The sequence below is a fragment of the Anser brachyrhynchus genome (assembly GCF_964034855.1).
Source record: "Anser brachyrhynchus genome assembly, chromosome: 3".
NCBI classification, from domain to species: domain Eukaryota; kingdom Metazoa; phylum Chordata; class Aves; order Anseriformes; family Anatidae; genus Anser; species Anser brachyrhynchus.
In genome coordinates, this window is record NC_137696.1 from 77,829,848 (window position 1) to 77,846,828 (window position 16,981).

Here is a 16,981-nt window from a genome sequence, read left to right on the forward strand (position 1 = left end):
AATCATAGCCATAAAACATACTTCAGTGCAGAGCAGAAAATGTTTTTCAAGGGGAATGGATGAGATTAAACCTCAAAGCTCTCATTAATGCGATTGGAAGCATGATGCCTAATTCTCTCTGATTATGCTAAAAAATTCCAAACCAAAAAAAAAAAAAAAGAAATGTCATTTCAGAAAACCAGTTGGGGCTGCTAACAGATAAACATGCACTTTCCTGTCATCATTTGCCAAATTGAAGCTCTTAAATCAGGGAAGTAATAGTCAAGGACATCATAAACCTTAAACCTTTCCAAGCTTGCTTATGTAACAGACAAACAAACCCTTTATTCCAAGCGTGAAGAATTCTGTGTTCAAGCAAAACATAATAACCTTAACCTTGCCCTGTAGCTTGCTGGCTTTATGCAGATTTTATTATCCAATATTAGCAGTTAATTATTATCACCTGAGGGCCTTTGTTAAAGAGGCAATCCTTGCTTGCTTAATACATTCATTTCCTGAAAACATTTGGGGGTGCAGGGGCTGAAGTTTCTCTTTTTCCAGAGTAATGCTGCAAGCACCTGGGGTGGGGAGGTGGATCCAGCATCTCCCCCAGGCAGTGGCAAGGGATGCCCAACCCTGGTCCCACTGCTTTGGCAAGTGCTGCCTGCCTGCTAGTTTGTGAGGACATTTACAGCAAGAAAGGTTTGACACTTCCGGTGAGATGCTCTTTTGCTTTTTCTACTGCAAAAGAGAAACAAGGCAAGAAAAGCCCCAGTAAACATTTGTCACCAGTTTATGGCTATGTCTCATTCAGCTGGGTGGCCACCATGTCCCATCCCCTGCAGGACACAGGTGCAGTGCTGGTGGGATGGGGACAATAGCCATTGTGCACACATCTCCTGCAAGGGGCTTTCCCGCATACATGGAGGTGTTAAATGCAGTCTGCTTTCCATGCCTCTCTGCTGACTGCAGCTCATTGAGCCTCCCCTGCCCAGAAATATCCTGTAATTGTATTCTTCCACCTGCCTGCTTTTCCAATCCTCCTGCTTCCAACCATCTTCTCCAGCATGGTGCACTCTGGCCTTTTAGGAAGCCTCTCCTTCAAATCTTTCCTCCTGCCCTTGTTTGCAGTGGGAGGATTTTAAAAAAAAAAAAATATTTCTTATTTCTCCATGCCTTTGAGGGCCTGCTACTTTGGCTTACTTTCAGTGGATCTGCTGCTCCTTATTATCTGCTCCAGTGCGATCAGAGAGAACCTTTTAAAATTTCATTCCCACCCCCTTCCCCTGAGGCAAAGAAATCATTTAGGCCTGCAGCAATATTAAAGTTCATCTGTCACTCCCTTTCCACTCTTATCTATCAATGGCCGCACTCCCTCTGGGCTCTGTTTGTTTGCCAAGAACATATTTAGGGAGTCTGTTATTTATCTTTCCTTCTTTCACAGGTTTAACTCCATTTTAGCATTGTACTTCCTCACCACGGCTCTGCAGCCACTCAGCTGTTGGCTCCCCCTCTCTCCATCCTCCTTCTCAGGAAGGTCTGGAAACAGAAATGTGGGCGAGAGCTCAGCCGTTGGCTCCATTGCACCAAGCCCATCTATCTCACCATCGTCTTTGCTGGGCACTGGGTGCTGATCTGGTATTTCCAGCCATCCCTGGCAATGGTCTCAGCTGGGATGCCCCGAGAGCCTTCCCCAGAGGGGAGCCCCCTCCCCATCTTCCCCTGGCACTGCTGCAGGCAGGAGGGGAAGCATTTCCCATTGATTACCTGAATTTCCATATCCCATTCCATTAATCTGACAAATTTTTTGCCACCTGTCAAAAACAGGAAATTGGATTTGACCTAGATTACAATCTCTAAAAATAATTATTGGTCCCGAGCACTCCCATCTCTTTGTAATCTGAGTATTCATTATCATCTTGATTAATTCTGATGACAGAATGGCATAGGATACCCGGGAGACATGAGACTTCCTCATTTATCTAATTCTTAGGTTAAGTGTGAATACCTTCTGATAAGAAAAAAATGTATAGTACTTGCCCTGCTGCCATCAAACACTTTTGTGCTTAATATAATATTTTAACGAGGTGATGCTATTGAAACATAAAACCTCTGCCTTTGTGTAGGCATAAAATGATTTATTTTCTTTTGGAAATAAAGAAATAGCACTCGTGTAAATCACAAAGTTAAAAAGCCAGAGTAAATTTAAAAAATACATTTTAAAATATATGCAAAAACAGACTGCTTCCAGCCTCACCATCTAATAAATGCATTCGAGAAATTTGTCTGCAAACTGACAGTATCCCAGTTTTACTAAGAGCACTTAAAGGTAGTCGCTTACACACCAGGAAAATAACACATCTTAATTCATGAAAAAGCAGCAGGGAATAGAGGACTTGGCTCCAGGTAGGTAAATACAGATTTAAAATAAAGAAGAGTTATGGCTATGCATAATTCTCGTGTTTATATTGATGTATGATATCTCAGAAAGGGATTTGAAAGGGTTATCTTCACTTGCTGGGGGCTGGAAGAGTTCTAGCCATGTAGTCTCTTTAGAAAGGTCATTTATACATTTGTCTTTAAAAAATTGGATTTATGCTATTGATTGCTAGACTGCAGAGGAGTGAGTAGAGTTCCCCTGTCATTTCAACCTTTCCTCCTCACCCCCTTTTTTTATTACCAATATTTCTCATACCCAGAAAGGCCCCCAGCTGCTCCCAGGGGCTCGCTGCTCCCCTTTGCCCTTCCCTGGCATTTCTGCAAGCTGTGCATTTTGGGCAGCAGTCACTGGGACAGGGCCTGCTCTCCCTTCATCTGGCATGAAAGTCCTCTGGGTTTCTTTGTATTTGTACGAATTTAAGGGAAAAACTGCTCCTCAGTGAGGGCACAACATCTCCCCAGACCACGCTGTGGCTGTGGTGTGGAAACTTCTGCAATCCTTTGGGCACAGCCAGACCTTTCCCCTCTTTATTTTTCCACTGGCTCACGAAAGCCCGGTTTTCCCCCTGCCCCTTGGTTTGAGGTGCCCAGGGGCAACATCTCCCTGCACCAGCTGCCACCGGACCAGCAGCAGATCATGCCGCAAGCAAGTTAAGCTACAGGATCCCCTTTCCAGGTACTTGCTCCTCTGCCTACAAGGCAAGTCTCGGTTCTCCCGCTCGCCCCTGACAAACTTGCTCGATGTTACTGATGATCCAGGGGCTGGCCGAGATTGCCCCATTCGTTTCATGCTCTTTGTCTTCATCGCATCATGCCAAAGAGTCCAGATGGTGTCTATACCGCTGTGTATTGCATTTATTCTGTGAGCAGAGCCCAGGGTCGTGTGAGTCCGTACGAACACCAGTCCTCGCTGTCTAATTACGAGGACCCGCGGCTATTCCTTGTCCTTTATATCCAGAACAGTGACTTAGCAAATGAGAGCATAATTATCATGATATTTACATCACATCCCATTACGAAGCCCATTGACCAGATTTACACGTTCATAGCACTGCTGCTTACTGGAGTTCATCTTTCATAACTGCAAAATATACCCCATTACATTATACTGGGGGACGAGGATGGTGCGAGAAAAAAAAGGACCAATATGCACATAAAGCTGTTATTGTGCATATATGGGCAGATCCTCCGCTCACATAAATCAGCACAGCTCTATTGAAGTCATCAACATGATTTACATAAGCCACAAACCCAGCCCACTACATTTGGTCACAGGCATTACAATGGTGTTTTGAGCCACACGTGGTGCTTTCATACATTTTATCGATCTTTATAAGCTCAGGATTTCTCTGGAGGGCTCAGTCCTTCTCTCCTCAGCAGCTCTGAGCCATTCTGATTCCGCTCTTGGCTACCCGGGGCCTCTCCAAGTTACGGTTTGGGTATCTGTGGTCTGCCTCTGTTTGCACTCTTCTGCTTCCTTTCCTGCCCTCTGTAGTGTCTGCTTACTTATCATTTGCAACTCTCATTGAAAATTGGCCTTAACAGAAAGAGACGAGCAGGTCTGGGCAAGTAACATCTTATACGTTTATGTGCTGTGACCTGCTAATGTAAAGTTTGCTTTGTGTGGATACAAACAAAAGTAAGCAGCTTTCCTGTAACCTAGCATAATGTAGTTCTTCGTGAAGCAACATAAGGGTGTGTGTGAACAAATTATATACACATGGAGGCTAAGATTTATAGTTCTGCAGAGGCTCAGGATAAAAACATAAATGTACTTTCATTCCAATGTGCCTTTTTTCACTTGATTTAGAGCTACAACAAGCCAAAGTGACCTTAAATCATCCAGGGCTTGTACCATTAAAGAATCACATGTGCAATGTTCATCTTCGCATGTTTTAGTAGCTCTCCAAATCAACATTCACTGGGGACCCTCAGCTTTGTGTGAGACTAAGATTAGCAGGGTACTCACTAGGAACCCTCCTCTAAGCTCCAAAATAAGTCTGAATATCTGTATGCAAAGAAAAAACTTATCTGCTGAAGTCTGATTTTGTCCTCTGGCCTTCACACTCAACGGCAAGCTCCTTTGTTTAGTGTCGAAGCGCTTTCTCTCCAGGTGGGAGGGTGGTGTCTTCTTGAGCCAAAATCCCCACTGCTTGCGGATCAGACAGCGGGGGCAGCTCAGTTTAAGAGCCTGGCAGCTGGCACATTTTTCCTTCCCCAGCAGGAAACTGAGGGTTTCATGTTTTTTAACACAATTCACCAGCTGGGATCATGTCTCCCGGTAAGCAGCCGGATCTGAAACTGCCAAGCCCCCTTCTCTCCCCGCCCCGCCATCTCAGGCTGATACACTCAGACCTGACATCCAACACATGGGGCTGCTGCACTGCTGCATGCTCACAAACCAAGGAAGCCACTGCATGCCATTGTATGCACTGCTGTTGGCTTTTTTTTTTTTTGTACTGACAGCCTCAAGTCCTTCACCAGAACGACAAGACTCGGCTCGGCCAGCAAGCAAGAATCCTTTGACCTGGACTGTGGATGACGTGGTTTGGTTTGTGAAGGACGCAGACCCTCATGCTTTAGGTCCCCACGTGGAGCTCTTCAGAAAACACGTATGTAAAAGGCTGCCCTTGGTGTTTCTGGGGAATTTAAGCCAACAGATAGCCAGCATGTCTCATACAGACAGCCTGCCTTTGGCTGCTAGAGGCAGCGCCTGTGCTCAGCCCGGTTGAACACAAGGCCCTGCAAGGGGTTCAGCACCTTTGGGGGGGGGGGGAGGGAGGAAGTGCTGAAGAAGAGCTCACTTATCGTTCAACGAAAAGATCCTACGAATGTCTTTAGAAAATGCTTGCTATTTGTTCCCAGTGTGCCAGCATAAATTGTTATTATGCTAAACCTAAGAGAAAGCACAGAGGATCTAGTGTTCATTTTTCATTGTCAGATTGGCACAAGAAAACCTTGCCTCAATGACAATTTATTCTCATGATACCTATGATTCTTCTCTGAAGAGCATTTTTTATGTGTCTCTAGATATTTAGCAGTAGAAGCCCAAAAGAGCCAAGATGCTTTTTTTTTGAATTATGTAACTACATAACCAAATTTAACAGACCTGCTGACTCACTGGAGAATATGATATAGTAAAGAGGACTGTAAACATACATCTGATCAGGACTTCCTTGTTCTGCTGCTGCATAAGGTGTTGGCAGCACTGCGTCCAATGGCATTCCCAGCCTCCTCCATCACTACTTGACCAAATCAGAACACCAGCCTGGGGCATTGAGACAGTGTGCTGGGATGAGAACAACAGAGCATGCACAGTCATGCTAGGACCAAAGCTGTGCTTACGTGCCGGGTGCTAGCCTGTTTTCCCTGCCTTCTGCAGAGAAGTGAGATTTGCACAGCTGTTTAATGAAAACACGGCCTGTGTTGATCTTGTGGGCACGAGGCAGATAACTAAGCCACAGGCAGACTTGCTTTGGCATGAGCTTTGAGACTATCAGAAGGGGTTGTGCACCAGGAGAGAGCCCTGCACGCGATGGAGAGAGAATTGCCATGGTCTGCGAGACATTCCTGTACATTGCAAAGAAGATAAATGTTTAATCTTGTGAGATATGTACAGTGCGAAAGCACCATTTTTGTCCAGTTTCCACTCCTAGCAAAGAATGGCACTGCGTGTTTTTACACAGCGGCAGGGCGGTGACACACTCTGGGCGGTCAGTGGGCCAGCTGCACCGAAGCATGCCATGCCACAATACTGCTGCTGCTCTGTGACCGGGGAGACCAAGCTAAATTGCCCCTAAAGACCGTCCCCGTCAGCCTTTGTGAAGCACCCGGCACCTACGGGCTCTACTTATCACCGGCTTCCTTGTAAAATATGCAGCAGGTTTGAGAACCTGGGTAAGATTACCACACAACTCAATTCAATTACGCCTTCGAGTTATATATGTCCCTGCAATTTTTCAGCCTTCAAATCTCATCTGGATTAGCATGGAGACCTCAGAGGTGAGAGACAAGTGATTAGTCCATTAACCTTAGCCATATCTTCCTGCGTGTTCAATCTTTCTATGAAGCAGGTGCATAATTTACTTAGAAGCACTTACTGTCATTGACAAGGCCCAGCTATCACCTGCAAGTGTTGCTTTGGCAGTCAGCTCATCTCAGCTATGACAGCAGGAGGAAAAGGGTGGTGGGGCCACGAGGAAGGGAAGGGTGGGGGAGGTATCCTGCATGTGGGCAGATCTCTTTCCCATTGCTGTATGAAGCCATTTGGGTGTTGACCACAGTGCCCAGAGCTGGCTCTCCCAGCAGCAGGGAGGTGTAGCCTGCATCGGTCACAGCTGCAGCGTGCCTTGCGGGATGATCGTGGCTCTGGCTCTGCTCTTCTCACAACGAGCAGGAGCCTGTTCTCTTGCCAAGACACCCAAGACAGCTCCTGAAGGGTCCACCAAGACCACGAAACTGCCTACGACCTCCCCCGCGTCATACAAAGGAGCCGTGGGCCTGGCAGGGACCTGGCGGCAGCTCTGCGTGAGAGCCCCGTGCAGTGCTCTCTCAGCAACACGCAGGCCATGGTAGACAGGCTGGGGGAAGGGAAACAGGGGAGCAGAAAGAGCTATGAAGGGAATTAGCAGGTAGAAAATTCAGGCTGGAAGGGCTTGAAGAAATGTTATGGTCTGACAGTTTAATTATGGCCGGTGATTGGCAAACGCATGTATGGAGGAGACAAAAACCTTTGAGTTTAACATAATGAATACCATTTATTTAAAGAGAAACCTGTCTCTGCCAGTGCTAGACATCACACTTGTGAGCTTGCATCTTTCCCTAGACTTTCTTCATGACTGCTGAGCTGCCACTTGCACTCCTGTTACAGGTGGTGGCCTTACCAGGTCTGGTGTCTGTTCACAAGACTGTGGAGCACTAAAAAATAAAAAGTTTTTTTATTCCTATTTGAGATATAGACCCTCATGTTTTTGATTTTACTCATAATTAATTGCTTAAACACTCATGAAGATCTGGACTTGCATCTTCCTCATTAAAAGTCTCACCCACAGACATCCACAGCCTGGTGCAATTCTTGTTCACATGGCACGGGGATTGTTTAGGGGCTACTCTGCTTTTTGAGCTGTGTCCTCAGACCAAGTTCTGCAAAAACCTAGCACAAACACAGTAGTACTCATTCCTGCATGTGGAAGCTGTATGTTTACTCCCACTGTATCATCTCACAGCTCATACATTTGCTGCTCCCACCCCTTGCAGGAACACAATGTTGTCCTGCAATATCCTAACTTGCAGTGGGCCAGATCTCAACTAATGTGGTACAAACTAAGCACGCTGAATTTTACCAGCTCCAGAGTCTATTCAAGACCAGCTTGTTGGGGCTACTGCAGACTTGGGGAGCATGCTATAGAGTCTTTCAATTTTAAAATTATTTTTTAAAGGGCTGACACAGTAATACTAAAGAGAAGTCGAGCCAACAATCTGCACAGGGACATGGCTAATATGGGATATTTAATTGGATATGAATGCTCCCTCTGGCATACGCTAGTCATGGAGTTTAATTTTGACCCCTACACAGAAATAATAAAGGAAATAATAAAATGCTGAACTCAACATTTAGAAACAGCTGCAGTCACACCAAACCCTTGACAGAGTTTTTACCTTATGGCATCACAGTTCCAGGAGTTTGTTTTTCTTTCTTAAGCAAATATTAATTATATGCAATACTTAATCTTCCTTTCCTTAACTTCCTTAAAATAATGGAAAAGAGAGGGGGAGGAAAAAGAGTTCCTGTAATGGATAGAGTGGGGGTTGCAGAATGAAGAGCATCAATTGATTGAGTTAATCAGAAAGTGACCTTAACTGCTCATCAGCTAAATCACCTGCTGAATGGAATAATAATGATCAGGGCAAATTAGGATCCATAGTATTGCTTAATTAGTAGGTAATGGATCACAGAGGAAAGACGTGACCATCAAAAATGTAGAATACAATATATACAGCACTAGCGTGTTTGTTTGTATGTATGCACACACACGGCATTAGTTATGTTTTAGCTGTGATGATCCAAGTAAGGAAGTGGAGACTGAGAGGAGAGGTAGTATTTTTAAGCAGATCCGCTAATATAGCTGGGGAAAAAACAAACAAGCTCAGGATCCAAGAAAGGACAGTGCATTTGAAAGCTTCTGTGTTGTACAGTCACAAGAAAGTCCGTAGTAAGACAGTGTCCTGTGTCTGTGCATCGGTGCTATCCTCTGCTCAGTACAAGCACTTCGTAATTACAAAAGGTTTTCAAGCCAACAGGTCTGGGATAAAGAGCTGAACTTGGTGACAATTTCCACCGCTTAGATGAGGGTAAAATTAAATTTGAATAAATTTTGTTAATAAATCCAATTAAATATGTTGCTACTGTCTTCATTTCAAGAAATATATATATATATCACTGGGTGTAAGAGGACTGGGGATATGTGAAATGTGTAGATAATCAGGGACAAAGCTGGAACTGAGGGTGTGCTATCAGCAGTTCATGAGGCCACATCCTTCTGTCTCTCCATCACTCACTCCTTTCTCTTAAGGTCAACTGTTTTTTCTCAGAATTGGGTTTAGAGCAACCCTGATTTAAAAATTAAAAAATAAAAATCCTCATGATTTTATGCCAAGTAATTGAAAACATAGACGAACCTTAGAGCTCCTTGAAGAACAAAAGTAATATTTGATTAAAGCCTCCTTTAGAGCTTCCTTTTTTCCTACCTTAGCTCTCAATTTTTTAATGAAATTTCAGAATTCCTGACATTTCAGCCAGCTCTGGTCTAAGACATGCTGTTTCTGATTCACCTTGTTTAATGCGTCAGGACGCAGCTCTGCTGTCTTGCTTTCGCAGTGCTGGAAGGGAGGTTAACACATTTTGATTCTCTTTCTCTCTTTTGAAACCAGGAGATTGATGGCAATGCTTTGTTGCTGCTGAAAAGTGACATGATCATGAAATACCTGGGGCTGAAACTGGGACCTGCGCTGAAACTGTGCTACCACATTGATAAGCTCAAGCAAACCAAGTTCTAACAATTTCTTGAACAACAGCAGAACCTGACCTAAATCTAGACAGAAAACTAAAGGTAACGTGCTGCCTTACAGAAATGCATTATTTTGCAGATTGTTTTCCCCTCTTTTTTAACAAAGACTTTGCCTTTTTTAACGTTTGTGCATCTTCACAATTTTTTTAATCCAATGGGAGCTTTTGGGTTGTTTGTGTTAATAATTTGCCAAAAAAGTATATACTTATTTTGTACCATTGATATTATTATGATTATAGTAAGTCCTATTTTTGTAATCGGAAGTGGGAAATCAAAAGCAAACACAGCGACGGTGTACGCTGAGGACTGCTGGCAGACAAACCGAGGGTCCTGCACCTGCTGCAGGGCCACCGCGGGGTGCCAGCTCCACCGCCGGTGCTCAAGGCTTTGGGGAAAGGGTGGCCTTTGGTCCTCTGTCTTCTGATGGGAATGACCCTGTGTCTTGCACTATCATCTGGAAAACTTGAATTCTGCAGTTTGAAAATGAAAAAAAAAAAAAAAAAGGAAAGAAGGAAAAGGGAAAAAAAAAAGAAAAAAAAAAAGAAGATAAAAAGAAAATTTAAAAAGAAAAAAAAAAGGATAGAAAAAGTGGGATTGAGGGATTTTTTTTGCAGCCGAAGTACTTTTTCCCACTAGAGGGAGCAGCCCTAACAGACTTGGGGCTGGAGCCCTGATGACACGGTGCTTTCTGTCTGATGAGCTTTGGCCATCACAACTCTCCCAGCCAGCACATCTCTAAATACTGACAAGGAATCGCAGGCTCCCAGCAGGATAAGCCGTCACCGTTTACAGATAATTATTTCAAGAAAAGCCCAAATGCAGAAAGCATTTCTGACAGGATGTTTCCCGTTAAGCCGAAGAGGGGGTGGATGGCTCCCATGGTGTCTGGCGTACTCAGCTGTCGTCTCCCTTCCTTTCTGGCTGACGTATGGTTTTTGGCACTCTTTTAAGAAAAAGCAGAATTTCTGTTTTTGGTCTCGTTTGTGCTTTTGCAAAGTGAGGGGGCCGGGTGGGAGCATTCCCCATGAGAAGCTGGCAAGGCAAGGCACATCACTGTGCTTGTGGACAGGTCCAGGGCAGATGCTGTAGGGTCGGTGCCTGATTGCATTGCTGCAGAGGGCAATGCACGCTTGCTTTCAGTACATATGCAGCTTTTCTGGGCTTTAAGTCTCAAGTGGATTCAAAGTAATGCCCTCCTGCCTCTTACTGAAATCTAAAAGGTGCTCGTTGATACTCTGTGCAGCCAGGCTAAGAGAAGGACAGGTCAAAGGCCAAGGAGGCAATTTGTGGGGTGGGTGTGTCCTCAACTTCATCCTTCACAAATAAAGATTATGAAGGGACACATCCATGAGGTTTAAACCCTTGGTGCATGACAAGCAGTGGTGGCAAATGTTTGTTGGTCATGCCGGTTATTTTAGAGCACACCTCAACTGAACTGGGAGTTCAACTGAACTGGAGGCCTGATAATATACAAGATGTCAAGCCATCCGAGGCTGTTTATGGATATTACCAAAAATACTAATGGAATACAATTCAATTTGATGCATGTTGCTAGAATATAACTCTTATGAAAAGGTACCGGTTCAGGACCTAACCATGAAAATCCTTGCAGCCTACACATGTTTGCAGAATTGGAATTGGAAATTGGACCGGTTTTCAGCAAATCTTGTCTTCATGTTGAAACAACTCCCAGATGACTAGCTGAACAAGTGTGCTAAATGAAAAGTCATGTATTACCCAGTGACGTAATATACTGGACCCTAAGCATGCTGATACTTAGGACCCCCACCTGCATCTCTTTGTGTCCATGTGGTACGGAATGGACATCTGTTCAGCCAGATATCTGGTTGAGACAGAAGCCACTTCACATCAACATGAAAACTGTGCAGTTTATTTTCCACTCTTGCATTTTTAAAACATGAATCTTTTCCCACAAAGATCCCCAAAATACATAAAAAAATATTGCTGTATTAGTAGTATTACCTTCAGAATGTCCTCTGACAAACATTTCTCCATACCTTGGAACTTAATTAACCTTTTTTTTTTTTTTTTTAAAAGATGATTTAAATTCCTCCACTTAAAAACCCACCTTGCTGTAGCAGGTAGTCAGAGCTGGTTAGAATTTATCAGATGGCTTTAATGCTGGAAAATACAACTTTGTCAAAAGCAAAACTTCGTAAAATCACGTCACTTTCAAATGTAAAATTCTATTTAACTGAAACTGTAGTTTTTGGTAACGTCAAAACATCATTTTGACATTTTGGAAACGAAACGTTTTTGTTTAGAAAAGATTTTTACCTTTTATTGTATTTTCATAAAGAGTCTGTAACCTCACTTTTTGTTCTGAGAGTGGAAAAAAAAAACACAGAGCTACATAATTTCCTGAAAAAGAGTCATTCCCATTCAGCTCTGTGTCTCACCTATCTTCTGTCTTCCACCTTCCCACTGCAGAGACTGCAGCTGCGAAGCCCAGTAACACCAAGGCAGTATTTCTAGGTTCCTTAGTGGCAACGATGTTCATACATGTAGTGTGCTGATGTCGTTTTCATGTATGTATCTAATGTATACGGTCAATGGTGCTATCTATCTCATTTCATATGAAACTTCTAGGCATGACAGGACGATTCAGGCCATGATATTTAATGCACTGCCTTTTACAGGGGAGGTGTTTAGGGACTTCATTTTACATCTGAGTAAAGTTTATAAACGAAATCCCTCACTGTGTGTTTATTCTCCAAAAGGCAATTAGGGGGCAAACATTACTGCAGTAATATTGCTATTAATAACCAATTTTTCCCTTTCGAGTCTTGCCAGGGAGGGTGGTTAAGCTGTGCAGAGGGTGTCAGGCCATTTCCTGGGAACAAGCCCTCGAGAGTCAGAGGAGGCATGTCACCCGCCTCTCAATTAGCTGCTATTTTAGACGTTGCCAGAACAAATTGCTTTGCTTGCTTTCCTCTTCACAGCTCTCACTTCAGCCTGCCTCCAACCAAGCTGTATTTCTGAACTCTTGCAAACAGGTGGGTGGATGCGCCTGCCCCCAGGTGCGCACTACATGCGCCTGGTTTCTGCTATTCAGCACTCACAGCTGGATCAGGAGGCTCTTCGCTTGCTTTAATCAATTTCAGTACTTTGTGGGCATTTGCTTTAAACACACACACACACACACAATATGAGCAAATTCAAAGGGTTTGAGGAGAGCTCTTCCTTTGCTGAGGTTCCTGTTGCAAAGCATGAGGAGCAGCAGAGCTGGTGGTCCCAGGCAGAGCAGCTTCTCCCATCCGCCCTCGCATGGACCCGCTGTCACAGCCTCTTCTCCCACGCTGACAAATGCCTCCCTCCCCTGCCAGCCTTCACTGAGCTTCCAGAAATGCCCATGGGAATGCTTCCACTGCTCTGAGCCCACTTTCTTGCTTGAGGAGCACGGCGGCCTTTGCAGTGTTAGCAGCTCGGCTCAGCATGATTAATGCAGCCAGGCACCCTTGAGACTGGCATGTAAAGCATCACTCTGGGCTGTTATTGCCCTTAAATTGATTGCTGGATTTCTATAGGTTGTCAGCAGTCTTCAAGAGTCACACATCTTTCTTTCTTAAGGAAAGGATGGCTGCTAAGTGGAACATTATTAGCAAAAATAGCAATAATCAGCAAAAGAATAAGAAAATGGACGATGAACTTTAGGCATGAACAATTCCCTTGTGGGGTTAGTGGCAGGGGCATGAACAATCCCCTGGTGCATTTAGCACTGCTCCTGCAAGGCAAGATGGACATAACAGCATGGGAGCGTGGCATTGGGGAGGCAGAAGCTGGAAAGCAGGACCAGGACTCCAGCAACACATCTTCCCTTCCCTTCCCTTCCCTTCCCTTCCCTTCCCTTCCCTTCCCTTCCCTTCCCTTCCCTTCCCTTCCCTTCCCTTCCCTTCCCTTCCCTTCCCTTCCCTTCCCTTCCCTTCCCTTCCCTTCCCTTCCCTTCCCTTCCCTTCCCTTCCCTTCCCTTCCCTTCCCTTCCCTTCCCTTCCCTTCCCTTCCCTTCCCTTCCCTTCCCTTCCCTTCCCTTCCCTTCCCTTCCCTTCCCTTCCCTTCCCTTCCCTTCCCTTCCCTTCCCTTCCCTTCCCTTCCCTTCCCTTCCCTTCCCTTCCCTTCCCTTCCCTTCCCTTCCCTTCCCTTCCCTTCCCTTCCCTTCCCTTCCCTTCCCTGGCTTGGCTCTTCCCAAGCAGCAAGGAGAGAAGCAGAGGAGGCACCCAAGGGTAAGGGCAGGTACCACAGTGCCAAAATCAGCCACTGGCATGTCTGTCCGTCCCTACACAGATTTTGCCTCTGCTTTCCACCAGCCCACCCCTCTGAGCTGGTGTTAGAGGATTGCTCCGCTGGCTCATGCTGCTTCCACATCAACAGGCTTGGGGTTGCTAGGGAAATAGTTCATTATAGGCACTTTGGGGTAAAAATTCAGGGAAATATCAGGTCAGCAAGAGCCCCTCTCCCCTTCCAAACGTTTCTGCGTGCAAAGCCTTAACACGACAGCTCCAGAGCAGGTCCCACGCACTGCTGCTCCCCTGCCACTGGTAACTGAGTTGGCTGGAGCCGTGTGGATTTTGCTTCTCACACCAAGAAAAGTAGTCCTAAATTTGCACCCTTTTACCTGAGAAAGCAGGCAAGTCTGCGCACACATTGCCTCCGAGTCCCTGCGATAGTCACACGCTGCCTTCTAATCCGTGGTCCCTTCATGGACAATTGGAAACCCATCCCCTTGGAAATCTAAAATTCTGCTTGAGAAAGAATCGCTTTTATTCGCTGCCACGAGTTAAATATTATGGAAACATGTCTGCTAACAATTTGCTTTGTGTAATTTGCACTAATGCTAATAAGCAACAGCTGCGATGCTTCCTGCTGTAAATTCTTTTGTGGTTGCAGTGGTATTATCACATATGTACTTCACAAATACGATGGACTCTAGCACAGCTCGCTCCTTCTGGCACCAGCTCCGGCAAATCCCCTCGCCTCGGCATTACAGCTACACGGATGTGAATTTATGGTCTCGTCTCCCTTCGTTCCCCGAGCCCCAGCTCCCCGCCAGGTGCCTGCAGCCGAAGGGGCGAGTAGGTCAGGGTGTGCATGGGGCGGTCCGAGGGGATTGATGTCCCCCACCAGCCAGATTTACTGGGGTTTGGGCATGGAGGTGCTGGTCGGAGGCTAAGTGCGGAAGAAATAAAGATTCACTTAAGGAAAAGAAAGAAATGATGGTGTGCGATGCACTGCCACCACAAGGCTTCAGCTGAAACCCAAGAATCTCTCAACTTAAGCTCGAGAAAAATGTTTCCCTCGCTCGCAATGCTAAATAAAGCACGCCAGACCAAATCCAGGTCCCACCGAGGTCCACGTAAGTTTTCCTATTGGATTCGTAAGGGCTTGGCTCATAAAGCAGGTCAAGCTTCAGCCTCGTCCCGCAGCAACTGGAGCCTAACAAGCTATTTCATCCCCCCTTGCAAAGAGCGGAGACGGCCGCCGCCGGCCAGCCCCGTTCCTCTGCTCCCGGGAGCTCTGCTGGCTTCCTGGTAGAGAGCTCTTCCAGCTGCACATCGACCTGATCCTGACACTTTCTCCTGTTCATTTTGGGTTGTAGCTGCAAGTTTTGCGGAGCGTGGTTTGGGTTTCCCGCTTAGCAGCAACGCAAAGCGCTGAGGATTTCAGCCGTGCCGCTCGGCAGAAACTCGCCCCGGTCTGAACATGACTTCACTGAGAGATTTCCACAAGTTCTTGAGGCGAAGCCCTCAGTGGGATTTAAAAATAAAACTTTTCGAAATCAACCCCGGTGACCTACAATTATTGGCTCCTTTAGCATCTACAGCACTTCATCATACTTCAAACAGCTGAGTCTCTTGGCAATGCCACAACCGAACGGGGATGGCTGACGGGGCTTCAGGAAAGTCTCCATCCCTGACTGCAGAGCCTTGCTCCTCTCGGCCTACGGGCAGCTGCCAAAAAGCAGCAGTTGAGGCTGGACAGGGGTGTGTATGTGTGTCGGTGAGTGTGTCTGTGTGTCTGAGCACGTTGCTTGGAGAAGCCTGCCTGGCTGCATGGACAGGCCGTGAAGAGAGTGAAGTAAAAGCAGAGTAGAGCAGCTAGGAAGGATGGCCCTCAGAAATGGCCAAGGCACAGGCTTCAGTGGTGTTCCCATGTAGTTCGTGCCCTTTTCCAGGGCACATACAGAAACTGATCTTTCCCTGAATAGAGAAGTATGTCTTTATTAACTGTGGTTTTCCCTAGGTGATATAAAGGACTGGGATCGTGCTGTCCTCTTCTTTCTGAGCACAAAATGCAGGCAACCAACATCCTGTTATCAGAGATCTCTGAAAGGATGGGGAATAGGAAAAAAAATAAACCCCAATAAATACAGAGACGAGGACATTTCAGAATGGAGCCGTTTCACAGCTTTCAGTGTCTTTCAGGTGAAACATGGGAGAAGGGGTGGGGAAAGGGCTTCTGAATTGCAGTGAATCCAACGCAGTGAAAGACTAGTGATTAATTTTATTCCTCACTTTGATGGTTTCCTGATCTGTAATGTGTTTTATGGCCCTGAGCATTTGCTGTAGTGGCAGTATTGTGAATTGATCCATGTGTCCAGGTTCCACTGAAACCAAATGACTGTTTCTAAAACCTATCCGTCTTCTTCATGGCATCGCTAATATGTTGTAGCATCCAGAAGGCTTCTGACAAGCTTGGCATGAGACAGTATTAAAAGAAAAAGATCTTTTTTATTTCCTTTGTGGCACAAAAGCTTCAAAAAGCAGCTACAGTCATAGCTGTTTAGCAGGTTAATATTTACCATCTTTTCATTTTATTCCTCTTAGAAATCTTGTAGTAAAAGAAAGTCTCTAGTTTACACAGTCTATGTGCTTACAAGAAGTCAATCTAAATTCCAGTCTTCCACTGACGCTGTTGTAAATTTGGTAGACTTGTTCCACATCTTTACCAGTGTCAATGAGATCTGTGTCTGACACTACTAACAGCTCAACTACAGGTATGTTAGGCTGCTGTTATCAGAACTTGCTATAGGTATTTGTGTTACAATGCTGTGCAGAGATTGTGCCTAGTGCTGTGCAGATGGATTATGAGGGACTCAGCCTGCCCTGGAGAGCTGACAGCCTCATGGGGCAAAGAGACAACTTAAGGGGAAGGGTCTGCTAGAGGTGGTTTTCCTTCCCTTTTCCAGGCAAAGGTTAAAACCAGACAGAAGTCAATGGCATGAATTTTCCTCCAGACACATACGGTAAAAATAGCAGAAGACTGAGAAAAATGAAGCAAAACTTTCATGAGGGGGAACCTTATTGCCTCCTTCCCAACACTGTTAATCACCTTTGGTGAAGCCAGAAGGCTGACCCCAGACCTTCTGGTCTGAATCTAGTGCCTTAACCAGAAGACCATCCGCTCTCACCATATCCCGGCCTTTCTCCCTCTGCTGTCCACATCTGACTTGCTCCTCACATTGCCCTTGCCCACACCTT

The 16,981-nt window shown here is 45.4% G+C and overlaps 1 protein-coding gene across 5 annotated transcripts in view; it reads left to right on the forward strand.

Moving 5' to 3' along the window:
- Positions 1-16,981, forward strand: part of SCML4 (Scm polycomb group protein like 4) — a 92,937-nt gene that overhangs the window by 52,903 nt on the left and 23,053 nt on the right. For 4 of the 5 annotated variants that reach the window (XM_080586985.1, XM_080586986.1, XM_080586984.1 and 1 more), the window contains 2 exons: positions 4,885-5,030; positions 9,349-13,378. In XM_080586985.1, coding sequence (XP_080443111.1) covers positions 4,885-5,030; positions 9,349-9,474 — 272 coding nt within the window. In that variant the 3' untranslated portion in view covers positions 9,475-13,378. Of the gene's footprint in view, positions 1-4,884; positions 5,031-9,348; positions 13,379-16,981 lie in introns of those variants that run through there. The other variant, XR_013949220.1, reaches the window with a different exon arrangement.